General features: G+C 46.8%; 1 protein-coding gene across 1 annotated transcript in view; it reads left to right on the forward strand.

The window, feature by feature from the left end:
• The window catches only part of LOC147108325 (receptor-type tyrosine-protein phosphatase delta-like), a 620,473-nt gene that overhangs the window by 159,978 nt on the left and 443,546 nt on the right, over window positions 1-16,949 (forward strand). The window contains exon 2 of the mRNA XM_086004913.1: window positions 5,807-5,980. Within this exon, the coding sequence (XP_085861039.1) occupies window positions 5,893-5,980 (88 nt within the window). The 5' untranslated portion in view covers window positions 5,807-5,892. The remainder of the gene's footprint in view (window positions 1-5,806; window positions 5,981-16,949) is intronic.

Consider the following 16,949-nt stretch of genomic DNA (forward strand, 5'->3'; position numbering starts at 1 on the left):
TGTGGCGCTGCGGCACGTTGCGCTGCGATATTCAGTTTCAGTGCCCTAAGAGGGACGCGGAGTGCCTCGAGCCTCGCCCCGTGTCCCTCTTGGGGCGCTCAAACTGAATTTCCGGCAGTCGCTACTGCTCCAAACGCTGCGCTAAATCCGGCGCCCAGGCGAGCTTGGCGCCCCATTTGCAGCTCCACCCAATTTCTCCCCCTCTGACTTCTAACCTGAGTCCTTGTACGCAGACTCAGTTAGAACTGAAAGCTGCAGGCTGTCACTTTTGACAGATTGCAGCCATTCTGCTTTCAGTGCCGGCTGAATGATGGACTTCCGACGCCTAGAGGAAGAAAGGCTGTTAAGGTAAGTACAGATCGTTTAAACTTCTTTACACACTTTAGACACACCAAACACACTTACCTTTGCACTCATGCACCCATCACTCACCTGATCTCCAACATCTCGACCCCTCCAAGTCCTTCAACCCGACGGCCCGCCTGCTCTAACCTGGCGTGGTTTGGAGCCGTCGGGAATCCCACACAACACCCTTCAAAATAGGGATTAGGGTAAAAACTGCCTGTTAACTACCTGTTAACAGGCAGTTAATTGGCACTAATCCCTTCCCGCCTCGGGTCAGCGGGTCCCAGTGCGGGGCGGGTACCCGCCTCCTTTGAAACTTATGTGGAGGCGGGTTTTGGGCGGGTTGGTGTCGGGACCCCCGAATTCGGGATTTTAGCCCCCCGCACGCCTAAAAGCCCACCTCACAGCACACTGAAAACTTAGGCCACAGTGTGTGGGGGAGAGAGGGAGGGGTGAGGATTACATTTGTAGTTAGAGTACTGGAAAATACCATCTTTTAAATTGGGGTTGGTTTCCTATCTTTAAAGTAGCTAAATTTATGACTGATAGAAAATCAGATTCAGAAAAGCCCCTAGATAGGATGCCAGCCTCATACCAATGATAGGGTAATAGATACCCTAGCACTAAAAAGAAAGACTTGCATTTATATTGCATCTTATCACATCTCTTAGAAAATGACAAATGCCTCTTATATAATCAATTACTTTGAAGTGCTCCAGTAGTCATTTTGCGCACAGCAAGGTCCCATCAGCAGCCACGAGATGAAAGTTAATTTGTTTTTATTGGTGGGTAGTTAAAGAGGAAGGAATATTGGCCAGGACCCTGGGAGAACTTCCTTCTCTTTTGAAAATCATGCCACAGGATCTTTAACATCCACCTAAGCCACAGGCACAGTCAGTTTAACATCACATCCAAAGCATGGCACCTGCGACAATGCAGCACTCCCTCAGTACTGCACTGGAACGTCAGTCAGATTATGTACTTACGTCGTGGAGTGGAGCTTGCATCTTCTGACTCAGAGTTGAGAGTGCTACAAAGCCATCACTGTCAGATTTGGGCCACTAAGGGTCGGACATGATAAAATCACAGGCAGCAATAGCAAAATAGCAGAAATATTAAATAATTATTTTGCTTCAGTATTTATCAGGGAGATGGATCAGATGGACATGACATCGGATGATGAGATTAGAAATAACATAACCGCATTTAAAATGCAGAGAGGAGAAATATTAAATTAACTGATCAAACTGATAAAACAGGACGGATTGCATCTGCACATTTTAAAAGAATCTAGGGAAGAAATAACAGAGACACTATTACACACATTTAATAATTCATTAGAAGAAAGGTGTAGTGCCAGAGGACTGGCGGATAGCTAACGTTATACCTATATTTAAGAAGGGAGATAGAACATGTCCAGGGAACTATAGACCAGTCAGCTTGACATCAGTGGTAGGAAAGATAATGGAATCCCTACTAAAGGAGAAAATAGAAGAACATCTAGAAACCAAAAATATAATAATGAATAGTCAGCATGGATTTCAAAAGGGAAAGTCTTGCTTGATGCACCTCACTGAATTATTTGAAGAGGTAACAGAGAAAGTAGACAAGGGTAATACAGTAGATGTGGTATAGCTAGATTTCCAAAAGGCCTTCGATAAGATACCACATAATAGACTAATGAATAAGGTCAGGGGACAAGTAGCAGAATGAATAGCTAGCTGGCTACAACACAGAAAGCAGAGAGTAGGGGTAAAGGGTAGCTATTCAGAGTGGCAGAAGGTGGGAAGTGGTGTCCCATAAGGATCAGTGTTGGGACCACTGTTGTTCACAATTTATATTAACGATCTAGACTTTGGAATCAACATTTTTTTTTCTAAATTTGTGGATGACACCAAATTGGGGGGAGGGGAGATAGTCAATACTGAGGAGGACTGCAAAAAATTACAAGAAGACATTAACAAACTTGCAGAATGGGCATATAATTGGCAATTGAAATTCAACATAGATAAGTGTGAGGTATTACATTTTGGTAAGAAAAATAAGGAGGTCACATATTACTTGGAAGTAAGAATCTAATTATGGAAGAGGAGCAAAGGGATCTGGGAGTACAAATACACTAATCACTAGAAGTAGTGAAGCAGGTTAACAAGGCCATAACAAAAGCAAACCAAGCACTAGGGTTTATTTCTAAGGGATAGACTTGAAAAGTAGAGACGTTATGCTAAACAACAACAACAACTTGAATTTATATAGCACCTTTAACGTAGTAAATGTCCCAAGGCGCTGCACAGGAGTATTATAAGACAAAAAATTTGACACCGAGCCATATAAGCTTGTATCGAACCTCGGTTAGACCACACTTGGAGGACTGTGTACAGTTCTGGTCACCATATTATAAAAAGGATATAGAGACACTGGAGAGGGTGCAATAAAGATTTACAAGGATGATACCAGAACTACCAGGTTATACCTATTGGGAAAGGATGAACAGGTTGGGTCTTTTTTTTTCCCTCTTGATAAAGGAAAGCTGAGGGGTGACCTAATAGAGATCTTTAAAATGATGAAAGGTTTTGATAGAGTGGATACAGAGAGAATGTTTCCACTTGTGGGGAAGAGCATAATTCGAGGCCTCAATATAAGATAGTCACCAAGAAATCCAATTGAGAATTCAGAAGAAACTTCTTTACCCAAAGAGTAGTGAGAATGTGGAACTCGCTACCACAGGGAGTGGTTGAGTCGAATAGTATAGATGCATTTAAGAGGAAGCTAGATAAGCATATGAGGGAGAAGTAAACAGAGGGTTATGCAGATAGAGTTAGATGAGGGAGGAGGCTCGAATGGAGCATAAACGCCGGCATAGACTGGTTGGACCGTCTAGCCTGTTTCTGTGCCGTATATCTTATGTAATTCTATGTAAAACTCTCCTCACAATGCATTACTTAGAAACTATTTCCTCTAATGGGGAATCAAGAATATGGGGACATAATCTTAAAATTAGAGCGAGGCCATTTAGGTGGGAAATCAGGAAGCACTTTTTCACGCCAAAGGTAGTAGAAATCTGGAATTCTCAGCCCCAAACGGTTGTGGATGCCGGGGGAGAATTCGAGCTTTCAAGGCTGAGATGGATGGATTCAGCTCGAGGAACAGCACCTCATCTTTCGATTGGGCACTTTGCAGTCTGCCGGACTCAACATTGAGTTCAACAATTTCAGATAATTATCCCTGCCCCCATTTTTCATGCAGTATGATTTTTGCCATTCCCATTTGCAACATTTTATCTTTCCTGCCTCTTACAAAAGTACAGGATATTCTTTCAATTCCTTCCTCCCCTCCTAACCTCCCCCCTCCTAACCCCCCCCTGTCTCTGCACCTGCTTAATATCTGTTACATCTCCAGCTTTTTCCAGTTCTGATGAAGGGTCCCAGACCTGAAACGTTAACTCTGTTTCTCTCTCCACGGAATGCTGCCTGGCCTGCTGAGTATTTCAAGCATTTTCTGTTGTTATTTCAGATTTCCAGCATCTGCAGTATTTTGCTACTATGGATAGATTTTTGTTGGGTATGGGGATCCAGGGATATGAAGCTAAAGCGGGTAAATGGAGTTGAGCTGCAGATCAGCCATGATCTAATTGAATAGCGGAGCAGGCTTGAGGGGCTGAACGGCCTGCTCCTGTTCCTACCTCAAACGTGAGATGGGCTGAAGACTCTATGCCGGATACAGGACATTCTCTCCTGAAGATAATATTTAAATATGGATTTCAGCTCTTCTGAATGTACTCCTGATAAATGAGACCAGGGTCCGCCTCGTTTACCAAGGCCCGACAGTCGCCCTGAATATTGATAAGTGTGTGACTACAGGAGTCTGATTTTTTTGGGGGGGGTTTTATTAGATCTTAGCCGTTATTGTGATGGGAGGGTTGATGGCAATGAAAGATCCTGGGCCTGAATCCCAAACTGTGCTGAATCAGCCAGGTTATTTATCTATCCTGATGCTGTCAGTCTATTCACTGAATGGATGTGAATCTTCACCTTGACCTCACGAGTAACCTCAAAGGTGGTTGGAGGAGAGAGCTGGCAAGCTATGTTTAGTGTTTTTTTATTCATGTGTTTCTGGCAAACCCATTCAGGCGGCCTTCGTTCTTTGATGACTTTTATTCAACGTGACTGGTGTGTTCTGCAGAGAAGCTGACTGTCTCTTACAATCTGTAATGGAAAAATATTAGAAATTAAATCTCTCAATTGAATTAGAGGAAAGGATTTTTAAAGCCCAAGGTTTTTATAGAACAGGCCCCTTCTCATCTCAGCTGCAGTATCAGTCTTACTCTGTAATTCCTATTGATCCTGTCTCAGGCAGTTACCCACTGGATGTTAATATAGCTGCTTTTAACAGGATGGATGCTGTAGTTTTGCATATTCTTTCTCCCTCTCCTATCAGAAGGTGCTGACTCATTTTATGGTACAGATCCAAAAATGGTGCTTGCCCTTCAGTAACTCCCTTTCCACCCTTCCAAGTGCCCAACCTTCACGTGCGAGCCCAGTGAGTGACAAAAAGAGGGGGTGTCACAGCTGTGCCCTGACCCTTCCTCACCAACCGTCTGCACATGTGCTCTTTCCATCAGGGATCACTGGATGGGAGCAGGAGCCCTGCCTTTTGTCTGTTGTCCAAGCCCAGGGGCGCTGAGCCCAATTGTAGCACCCCAGCTGCAGCCTCTGGCTGGGATCTGCTAACTAGTGCACACCAGGGATCAAACCAGAGACCTTCTCTGATTGGCTCAGTACCACGGTGGGTCGTCCATCTACTAACTGAGCCAACAAGGGGAGTTCTAGATCTTTCACCCAAGTTGAAGTGTTTTATTTCAAAGAAATGGTAATTTTATTTGGGAAGGGAATGGCCAATTGTCTCCTGGGCTCCAAACACCTGCTGATTCCCCAAGACAGGCCTACACTCTGGGCGGAACTGTAAGCACGAAGGATAGCAACTGTAGCAATTTAAAATGAACATTTTCAGATTCTAGAAGAACTCTGAACTCCCTTTACCCGACACCAGCCATGTGTCTAAACTCCTAGTTCGGAAAAACGACCCCGACTGTGCCAATGTTACACTTGCATGTTACACCCGAGCCATACTATGATTTGTGTGAGGGACAATGCCAATTTAGTGCCAAATTATGGAGATTTTTGTTCTGTGAGCCCTCACCCACTAGGAAGTGGGTGGACTCTGCCAAAATTCCTTTCACTTATGTCCCTTACAGCTAGGAGAATAAGGAACCATCAGTGAGGGCTGGATTTGGTCCCAGGTCCCTGAAGTGAAAGGCCTATCTGGGCTACTGTACCAGTTGGTCCCCATCAGTTTAAATTTAGAAACAATATCCCACTCAATAAAATCGAGAATTTGATGGGTACTTTGTCCTGAAATGTGCACAGTTTTAATCTATTTTTTTTTTGTCCTGTCTTTCTAGACTTGAAGTGACTCCAATCTGAAGTCGCACTGTTAAGCTGGTACAGGCCTCGGCTTCCAGGCCGGTGTTAAAGGTCATTGCCAAGGATGCTGTTACCTAGTTACTTGATGATGCCTCCAGTTGTCTTTGTAATGGCCTTGTTGTCCTTGGTGTTGGCTGACTCCACTATTGAAGGTAAGCCTTTCCTATATGATGAAACTTGTGCTGATATCACTGCAAACGATGGACATTGTGGTCTAACGAGAAAAGAGTAGCTGAATATCACCATCACAGTCATTTATCATCTTGTCTTTTAGTAGAGTGATAAGCTTGTCTTATATTTATTTATTTATTCCAATTCCAATTCCAATTGAATGGCGGTACAGACTTGAGGGACTGAATGGCCGACTCCTGTTCCTATGTTCCCTCTTTTTTTTCCCTCCCTCCTTTGAAGGTGCTGATTCTAGTTGGCGTAAAGTTCCATGGGTGCTGCCCACCCTCCTGCACCTCACACAAGTGAGGTCGGCAAACAGCCCAACTCAGAATCAAAGCCAGCAACTTCTGGTGAGTGAAGCCTAGTCCTACACCGGGCACTGTCTTCACCCACCAGGACACGGGGGGAGCTCATCAAGTACATTTTTGCATGATTTGTGGAATGCCGGGCACGTCAAGTTGCCTTTAATTGTTTCTCAATGTAGGAAGATGGCTCTCTAACATTGTGCCAAAACAAGACACTGCCTTGAAGAGATGGAAACATAGTCCTAGTTGGTCAGACTATTGTGGGATCCAGTAACTGGGTGAAAACATCTGCTTGCTATGACCCAAATTTTCCCTCAAATTAGCTGTCTTTGTTTGTAAACAATTTTTTCAATGGAGGGGGAGGGTTCGCTTGGCTTGGCAGCTCCACATCGGAGAAGGTTGCCAACCCTCCCGTATTGCCCTGGAGTTTACAGGAATTGAAGATTAATCTCCAAGACACTGCTGCGGGAGACCTGGGAGAAAAATCACAGAGGCATTAAAAAAATTTGTGTGTATTTTTCATTTTCGTTTATTAAGTAATAAAAATATTGGAGCAGGATAATAAAGGCTGTTTGACTGTGATGAAAGCTCCAGGAATATGTCCAACCAGAGTTGGTAATCCTAAGCAGGAGATGCCATCACCTCTACTTGGGTTTCTGAGCACAATACAGGAAACTTTGGTTTATCCGGAGGTTAACTGTCCGGAATGCTTGAGCCGCCGGCAAAAATCAGGAGCCGTTTCGGGTTTGTTGCCAGATACGGAGCTCAAAATCTCCGTATGTTTCAACATTAGCGCTGGTTTGTCCGGCAGTTTTGATGGGACGGCAACAGCTCGGTCCCGTCGGTGCCGGATAGCACAAAATTTCCTGTACAACTTACATTGAGAGCTGTGCAAAGTCAGGCTTGAACTTGTCCCTGTTCCCAGTCCATGGCCTTGAGTTCTGCTCAAGTGCCCTGTCCTTTCTCCTTATCAGATGTCTCCCCTCCCCTCTTCTTGTGGAGGCGCTGAATGTTGCTGGGATACAGTTCCACAGGCACTGGACTCCCTCCAGTACCTCCCACTACTGAATGCTATTCATAACTTCGAGGTATTTTTCCTGAACTCTGTCAATAAAAAACAGAGGTGAAATCAGCCACGAGTAAAATCCTTGCTTGTTGGGTCAGAAATACTTCAGGTTTAATCTACCAAACTGTTTTTGATGGAACAAATGAAACACTTCAAATGCTAAATACTCACAAGTTTCTTGGTAAATTGCAATGCTCTGAATGTTGACGGGCGTCCTTAGCCACCTCCTCAGAGCCTGGTCCTCCCGGAGCTGCGTTCGGCCATCTGTGTGGGATTTTGGCAATTCACGGTGCCCTCTGGTCACGCTGCTCACCGGTGAGATGCACCCTGTGGCAAACCGGGAAAGCAGCTGCATGTGTCACACCAGATCTGCGGTATTCCCAACGGTCCAGCTTTTAATGGGTAGAATCCTAATTTTGAAATTCACATCTGGAGGGAGTAACTGGTGGGTTTAACCGTGTAATTTGTAAGGCTTATTCACGAGTGAACATTGACCATGAGTGTCTGCAAACTATTGGCCTGATCTTCTCCTTGGTCAATGCACGCACGCTCGCTCGCACACACATGCAGGCATGCACATGCACCTACACATCCATGCACAATAACATACATTTGCACGCACACATACATACATATGCACGCATGCATACATGCTCACGCACGCGCACACAGACATTAATTTCCAGTCACATGATTGTGATCACGAGTGGGAACCGTAGCCTATTTTCCCTGTCCTGACTCAAGTCATTGGGGTCAATACATAGAAGATAGGAGCAGGAGTAGGCCATTCGGCCCTTCGAGCCTGCTCCGCCATTCAATGAGATCATGGCTGATCATCCAAATTCAGTACCCGGTCCCTGCCTTCTCCCCATATCCCTTGATCCCTTTAGCCTTAAGAAATATATCCAACTCTTTCTTGAATATACTTAATGAACTGGCCTCCACCGCCCTCTGTGGCAGAGAGTTCCACAGGTTCACCACTCTCTGGGTGAAGAAATTCCTCCTCATTTCAGTCCTAAATGGCTTACCCCTTATCCTTAGACTACGTCCCCTGGCTCTGGACTCCCCGGCCATCAGAAACATCCTTCCTGCATCTAGTCTGTCCAGGCCTGACAGAATTTTATAGGTTTCGATGAGATCCCCTCTCAATCTTCTAAACTCCAGTGAGTATAAGCCCAATCGACACAATCTCTCCTCATACGTCATTCCTGCCATCCCAGGTATCAGCCTGGTGAATCTTCGCTGCACTCCTTCCATGGCAAGAACGTCCTTCCTCAGGTAAGGCGACCAAAACTGCACACAATACTCAAGGTGTGGTCTCACCAAGGCCCTGTACAACTGCAGCAAGACATCCTTGTTCTTGTACTCGAACCCTCTTGCTACGAAGGCCAACATACCATTTGCCATCTTAACCGCCTGCTGCACCTGCATGCTTACCTTCAGCGACTGGTGTACAAGAACACCCAGGTCTCTTTGCACTTCCCCTTCTCCCAATCTAGTACCATTCAAATAATAATCTGCCTTCCTATTTTTGCCACCAAAGTGGATAACCCTCACATTTATCCACATTATAGTGCATTTGCCATGTTTCTGCCCAATCACCCAACCTGTCCAAATCGTGCTGGAGTTTCACGACATCCTCCTCACAGCATACCCTCCCCCCCAGCTTTGTGTCGTCTGCAAATTTGGAGATATTACATCCAATTCCCTCGTCCAGATCATTAATATATATTGTGAACAGCTGGGGTCCTAGGACCGATCCTTGCGGTACCCCACTAGTCACTGCCTGCCACTCGGAAAACGACCCGTTTATTCCAACTCTTTGCTTTCTGTCCGCCAATCAGTTCTCTATCCAAGTCAATACCTTGCCCCCAATCCCATGTGCCTTAATTTTACACGATAATCTCTTATGCGGGACCTTATCGAAAGCCTTCTGAAAGTCCAAATACACCACATCCACTGGTTCTCCCTTATCTATTTTACCAGTTACATCCTCAAAAAATTCCAGTAGATTAGTCAAGCATGATTTACCTTTTGTAAATCCATGTTGACTTTGTATGATCCAGTCACTACTTTCCAAGTGCTCTGCTATTACATCTTTTATAATGGACTCTAGCATTTTCCCCACTACCGATGTCAAGCTTACCGGTCTATAATTCCCCGCCTTTTCTCTACCACCTTTTTTGAATAGTGGGGTAACATTAGCTACCCGCCAATCCATGGGTACCGTTGCAGAGTCTATCGAATTCTGGAAGATGACCAGCAAATCTACTATTTCTAGGGCCACTTCCTTAAGTACCCTGGGATGTAGATTATCAGGCCCTGGGGATTTATCGGCCTTCAGTCCCATCAATTTTCCTAACACCATTTCCCTACAAATACTGATTTCTTTCAGTTCCACCCTTTCATCAGACCCTATGTTCCGCGGTATTTCTGGGAGGTTATTTGTGTCCTCCTTTGTGAAGACAGAACCAAAATATGTATTTAGTTGGTCTGCCATTTCTTTGTTCCCCATTATAAATTCCCCCGATTCTGACTGCAAGGGACCTACGCTTGACTTCACCAATCTTTTCTCTTCACATATCTATAAAAGCTTTTACAGTCAGTTTTTATGTTCTCTGCAAGCTTACTCTCATATTCTATTTTCCCTTTCTTAATTAATCCCTTTGTCCTCCTTTGTTGAATCCTAAACTGCTCCCAATCCTCAGGATTATTGCTTTTTCTGGCCAATTTATCTGCCCTCTCCTTGGACCTTATGCTATCCCTAATTTCCCTTGTTAGCCACGGTTGGGTCACCTTTTTTGTTTTATTTTTATGCCAAACTGGGATGAACAAATTCTGTAGTTCATCCATTCGGTCTTTGAATGTTTGCCATTGCCTATCCACCGTCAACCCTTTGAGTGCCACTCCCCAATCAATCCTACCCAACTCGCTCCTCAGACCATCATAGTTTCCTTTATTTAAATTGAGGACCCTAGTCTCCGAGTCAACTACTTCATTCTCCATCTTAATGAAGAATTCGATCATATTATGATTGCTCCGATCCAAGGGGCCTCTTACAACAAGATTGCTAATTAATCCTTTCTCGTTACATAATACCCAGTCTAAGATGGCCTGATCTCTGGTTGGTTCCTCGACATATTGGTCCAGGAAACCATCCCGTAAACACTCCAGGAATTCCTCCTCCACAGTATTGTTACTCATTTGGTTGGCCCAATCTATATGTAGATTAAAGTCACCCATGATGACTGCTGTGCCCTTATTGCACGCTTCTTTAATTTCTCTTTTAATGCCATCCCCAACCTCCGCCTTACTGTTTGGAGGTCTATAAACCACTCCCACTAACGTTTTTTTCCCCTTAGTATTTCTCAATTCTACCCATACAGATTCCACCTCATCAAAGCTAATATCCTTCATTACAATTGTGTTAATCCCTTCTTTAACCAGTAATGCTACCCCACCTCCCTTTCCTTTTTGCCTATCTTTCCTGAATATCGAATACCCCTGGATGTTGAGTTCCCAGCCCTGGCCTTCCTTGAGCCACGTTTCCGTAATCCCAACCAAATTGTATTTGTTTACTTCTATTTGCGCAGCCAATTCATCCACCTTATTACAAATGCTCCTCGCATTAAGACACAAAGCCTTCAGGCTTGTTTTTTTAACGCTCTTAGACCTATTAGAATTATTATTTACTGTGGCCATGTTTGATTTAAACCGTTGACTTCTCTGACTGCCACTTTTATTTTTCTCCTTCCTATCTTTTGCTTTTATCCTTGTTTCCCTTTCCTCTGTCTCCCTGCTCAGGCTCCCAACCCCCTGCCATTTTAGTTTAAACCCTCCCCCACAGCACTAGCAAACACTCCCCCTCCCCCTGCTACCAATAGTAGCACCCATTGGTGCCCCAGATGAGATTAGCCAACTCTGCATAAACCAGGGCTTGAACCTGGAACTTCCCAGGTCTGTACAGCTGATGGAACCCACTGAGCCATCATGGGGGTGGTGTGACGGCGAGGTGGTGGGGTGGGGGGAGGAGGAGGAGAGTGAAACGCCATGTTTGCCAAGTCAGATATGTCCTTCACCTGGCTGGCCTCTTTTTCCAGCATCATCATTTTCCACCTGTTCATTGTTGGTGCCGTGGACTGTAACTGGGTGGATGTTGCTGGGGGTATTTTATGGCTAGCACCCATTTGTTGGATATCAGGAGCATGAACAACCCCTATAGATCAGCAGCATCCCAGAATTCGGAGGGGTTTGGTGCACGTATTGTATGACCTGTGACAGGTCCAGCATCCTATGTTTCTGGTTCAGTGCATGAAACGTCACGGAATGAGATTCAGGCAGTATTTTAGAAACCATCCCCATGAGCTTTGCTTGATTGCCTTTGGGAGTTGGAGAGGCGTTTCCCAGTATTCTGAATTGGCCACATTTTATTTCTGTGTTTTTTTGTTGCTTTTGCCAGGACATTATCTGATTAAGGGATGGATAAATGGTTTATGTGGTTACAAAGTTGTCTGGATGTGGCACGCTGGATGGGGGTAACTTTCTCATGCTTATTGTGTTTGTATGTAACAGAAAGTACGTCTGAATTCAGATTGATGTACGGTCTGTGATGGGAACCGTAAGCCTTTTTAAACACATCTGCGTTAAAGCGTTCTTTATTCTGCTCTGCTGCCTTCTTTTGCTTGGCTGGTGCAATGGGCCGACCTCTGACCTCTGGGCTTAAGTCCAACCTGGCCGATAGGATGGAAGTCTCCTCCCTCAGCTGGCACTAAAGGTCCGAATTAAAATGGGTTGGGACGGACTCAACCCAGTTCTTCGCGGCTGACATTCCATGGCACAAGGCTACCCAAAGTTGGACACTAACTTGGTGCTTTCGCCCAGATTGGCCACAGGATGGGTGGTGTAGGAATTGGAAAACCGTCCCCCTAGTGCAGTAGAGGGCACTTTTCTCCAGGTCGAGGCTGAGACATGTTGTTGGGCCAGAGTAGAAGGAGCTTTTCTCCACGTATAAGGCTGGGAGTGCTTGCTACAGACGCTTGGTTCCACTGGATGAAGTGTTCCATTCCTCAACACTTAACATCTTTGCCTTGAAGAAGATTAAAAGCTTGGAGCTACAAAAGTAATGTCCAAGTCCTCGAGCGCTTTGCCTCACGCAATTTACTGCTGAATGAAGACTGGACTAGAAAGGATCAGCTGACCATCATGCCTCTCATGGCCTTAGTGGCAGTATGGTTTGATGTCTGAACCGTTAGAATCAACCTTTCATGAAATTCTGATCATTTTGACGAATTTGTGAGTTTTCTCATTCATTGTTTACTTGTGCTTCAGTGCAGTACTGAGGAAGTGCTGTCTTTCAGATGAAATATTAAACCCAGTCTACCTGCTCAAGTGGGTGTAAAAGATTCCATGGCACTGCTGAAAGAGCAGGGAGTTCGAATGTCCTGGCCAACCTCAAACATTAATACCTCAACTGACACCACCAGAAATGGACAAACTGGTCATTCATCTCCTTTGTTGTTTATGGGATCTTGCTGTGTGCAGCAATTGGCTGCCCGCGTTTGCCTACAGACCAACAGTGACTTCAAAAGTAAATAATTGGCTGTGTAGTGCTTCGGACATCCTGAGGACATGAAAAAACACTACAGAGAAGGATGTTCTTGCTTTGCACTAAAATACTTTGAAAACCGTCTGTTCTCCATCACACTGTGATCTGTTCCTTACACTCTATTGAAAATACTAAGGCCCATAGCACAAGACACCATTGGGGTTACAAAGAGTAGGAGAGAGAAATAAATCAGTAAACAGTGGTTAGGTGACACCAAGATTGCGTTTTAAAAGCCTGCAGATGAAAAAGGGAGGGAAGGAGTGCCGCAGTTTTCGGCTCCTGGGAAACACGAGTTAAAGTAGGACCGACCAATGATGCAGTGACTCTCGATTTGGCAAGATATAGGCAAGAGGAGAAGTATGTAGAGTGGCTTCTTTGGCACTTGGGAGGGAGAGGAGAGTCGTTTCAGAGGAGCTATGACCATAGGATATGTCAATAAGATGAAGACAGGAAATACAGTAATTGAGAGAGGGAGAGAGATGGATTGCCTGATAGACGACTGCTTTTCCTTTTATCCTGTCCAAGATTTGTGCTGTGTGTCAGGAGGGAGTCCATGGGTGCTTCAGCTAGCACACTGAATGCCAGGCATTTAACACTTTCTATTAAGTACTTAACACATCTAGTAGATAACAGGGCACTCTTGTAGACTTCTCGGAAGAGAAGAGTGTGAAGTGCCTTGGGACATTTCACTAAGTTAAAAGGTGCTATATAAATACAAGTTGTTGTTGTTGTGTATTCCATTGAATTGCTGCACAATACTAAACGTTACATGGAAAGCCTGTATGTCTTTTGCGGCAGTTTATAGATTTATATAAAAGCAAACTACTGCTGATGCTGGAAATCTGAAATAAAAACAGAAAATACTGGAAATACTCAGCGGGTCAGGCAGCATCTGGGGAGAGAGAAACAGAGATAACGTTTCAGGTCGATGACCTTTTGTCAGAACTGGAAAAGGTTAGAGATATAACGGGTTTTAAGCAAGTGCAGGGGCAGGGAAAGGGGGAAGGGGGGAAAGAACAAAAGGGAAGGTCTGTGATATGGTGGAAGGCAGGAGAGATTAAATGACAAAAGGGATGATAATGCAAGGCGAAAGGAGATGGTAATGGGACAAGTAAAGAAACAAAAGCTGGGTCTAGATGAGGTGTAAATGGGAATGGCAGAATCATCAACGCTGTTGCCTGAAACGGATCTGGAGGAGAGAGTGCACCAGATTCTTGGAGGACGTCTGTCTGGTCCTGTGACCACTGCATCTGCCGACCCCATTTCCGACAGCGAGGGTAAGACTCTCACCTATTTCACCTGTTGCCTTCCACTTGGTCCCCCCGCCAGCATGCATCCTCAGTGTGCAGCCATGTCAGAGCCTTGCCGCAATGTGGCATGCCTTTCAGCAAACCTGTCCTTTTGCTAAAGCCACTCTTCCACCTCCCTACTTTCAGATGAAGCAGCACCAACGCGGGCTCAACGCACTGAAGCTGCCAGTGCCAGTGCCACCGGAGGCGAGGACCAGGAGGAATCCGGACCAGCCGTTGCAGAATCCGGGGAGCGGACACATCTACAGACTGGGGATAGTAGTCCCCTGGAGGGGAGGGGGGGGGGGTCTCTGAGGATGAACCAGTTGCCGGACCAAGCGGCATGCAGCAACGAACGGGGGATAGGCAAGTTCGGCCACCGTCTCCCCGGAGGGCAAGGCAGGTAGTGATGACTGCTGCACAGAGTGCAGATGAGGTGCGTCGCCTGGCTGAAATGAGCAAACAGGCCCGGGTCAGACACACGGAGCTGATGGCTGCAGTGGAGAAGATGCCTGAGTCAATAGATTCATTGGCTAAGAGTATGTTGGACTTTGGGGCAACAATGGAGAGGACTCTCCAGGGCTTTGGGGCAACAATGGACAGGACTCTCCAGGTCTTCGGGGCAACAATGGACAGGTCTATCCAGGGCTTCGGGGCAACAATGGACAGGACTATCCAGGGCTTCGGCCCAACAATGGAGAGGACTGTCCACGGCTTTGAGTCGGCTATGGAAAGGACTGTTCAGGGCTTCGGACAATCCCTGGAAAGGTCTGTCCAGGGCTTGTCCGAGGCAGTGGCGCGGTCGGCACCTGCCTTGTCCGAAGCAATGGGAAGAACTGTCCAGGGCTTCTCCGAAGCACTGGCACCTGGCACACAGGTCCTCACTGTTGCCACGCAGTCACTTGCTGGGCTCCTCCACACCCAGATTGAGGCAACGCGATCTCTCACTGCAGCCACTCTCTCTGCATCAGTTAGGATCACCCCGGGCCCTTCCAGTCCCATACAAGGCCAGGAATCAGTGGAGCATGCGATTGTGGCGGATGAGCCGAGCCGCTCCCCTCAGATAGCCAGTGTGTCGTCCGACCATGGTGCAGGTGTCCTCTCTCAGCAGGAGACCATTGCACATGCCAGCGCTGGGACGTCTGCATTGCAGCTGCCACCACCTGCAGGGCACAGTGCTTCCAGCCATGGTCACATCAAGCATCCTGCGTCCGCACCCTCCAAGCCCAGAGGTCGGCCAGGCCGTACCTCAGGGGCTTCTGCGCTTCCACACAGTCAGCAGGCGCCCCCCAGCCTTGAGCCCGCCACTGGGGTCCAATTACGTAGGAGCAGCAGGGAGGGAAGAGGCCGGGCGCGAAAGAGAAGTCGTTCTCCCTCAAGGGGCCAGTTGTAGAGGGAGGTGCTGAGACGTTTCTTTGTCCAAATTCAAGGACACCCTCACCTGTTGTTATATTTGCAGAAGGTTTGTTGAGTTTTGCGGCTTTGCCGAAGAGTTCACAGTTATTTAGTAACTTATGGTTTCTGTTGACATTATATTGTTTTGCTGTAATGAACGACTTTTGTGCCAATAAACAGAAGTTTCAATGTGGCATGGTGCATGTGACTACTTTCAGTGATGCTGGCATTCAGAGGCCATCAAACATCCAAAGTGCGCATGAGTTAAGAATCTCATCATTCCGCCACAGGGGTCTCGAAACAAGTCCTGATGAGCCTCTGACGTATGGCCCTTCCACTTTCAGCAGCCCTTCCATCTTCCTCCTCCTCCGCCTCCTCCTCCTCCTCCTCCGCCTGCTCTTCCTCCTCCTCCTCCGCCTGCTCTTCCTCCTCCTCCTCCGCCTGCTCTTCCTCCTCCTCCTCCACCTGCTCTTCCTCCTCCTCCTCCTCCTCCTCTGCCTCCTCCGCCTGCTCTTCCTCCTCCTCCTCCTCCTCATCCTCCTCCTCCGCCTGCTCTTCCTCCTCCTCCTCATCCTCCTCCTCCTCCGCCTGCTCTGCTGGTCGTTGAGGGACAGGTGGAATTGGCTGGATGCGGCGATTCGCCAAGTTGTGGAGCATGCAGCAGACGACGACGATGTGTCCCACTTGCTGCGGCGAGTACTGCAGGGATCCCCCCGAATGTTCCAGACATCGGAAACGCTTTTTGAGAACACCAATAGTGTGCTGTTTACTGTGCCTGGTCGCCTGATGGCCGCTGCTGATCAGCTCTTCTGCTGGGGTGTCGGCCACATGGAGTGTTGTCATCAGCCATGGCCAGAGAGGATAGCCCTTGTCCCCAGTAAGCCAGCCTCGTCTTCGAGCCAGCCCCTCAAAAAGGTTACAAACTGAGGTCAACCGCAGGATAAAGGCATCGTGGCTGCACCCTGGGAAATGCGCGGTGACTGCCATGATGATTTGGCGGTGGTCACAGACCAGCTGCATGTTGAGGGAATGGAACCCCTTGCAGTTGCGGAAGTCCTAAGGATGATGGCATGGCGCCCTCAAAGCCACGTGTGTGCTGTCAGTCGCCCCCTGCACCATGGGGAAGTCCGCAATAGAAGCGATACCCTGCGCGCGCTCCGCCTGCTTGTGCAGGGTCAGAGGCAAGGTCATGAATTGACGCCTTCGCCTATAAAGGGCATCTGTAACTTGCCGGATGCAACAGTGGACTGCAGCCTGAGCGACAGTCGCAATGTCCCCAATGGCTGACTG

This window comes from Somniosus microcephalus, chromosome 13 (assembly GCF_052327205.1).
Source record: "Somniosus microcephalus isolate GS21.2 chromosome 13, FLI_Smic_1.0, whole genome shotgun sequence".
NCBI lineage: Eukaryota > Metazoa > Chordata > Chondrichthyes > Squaliformes > Somniosidae > Somniosus > Somniosus microcephalus.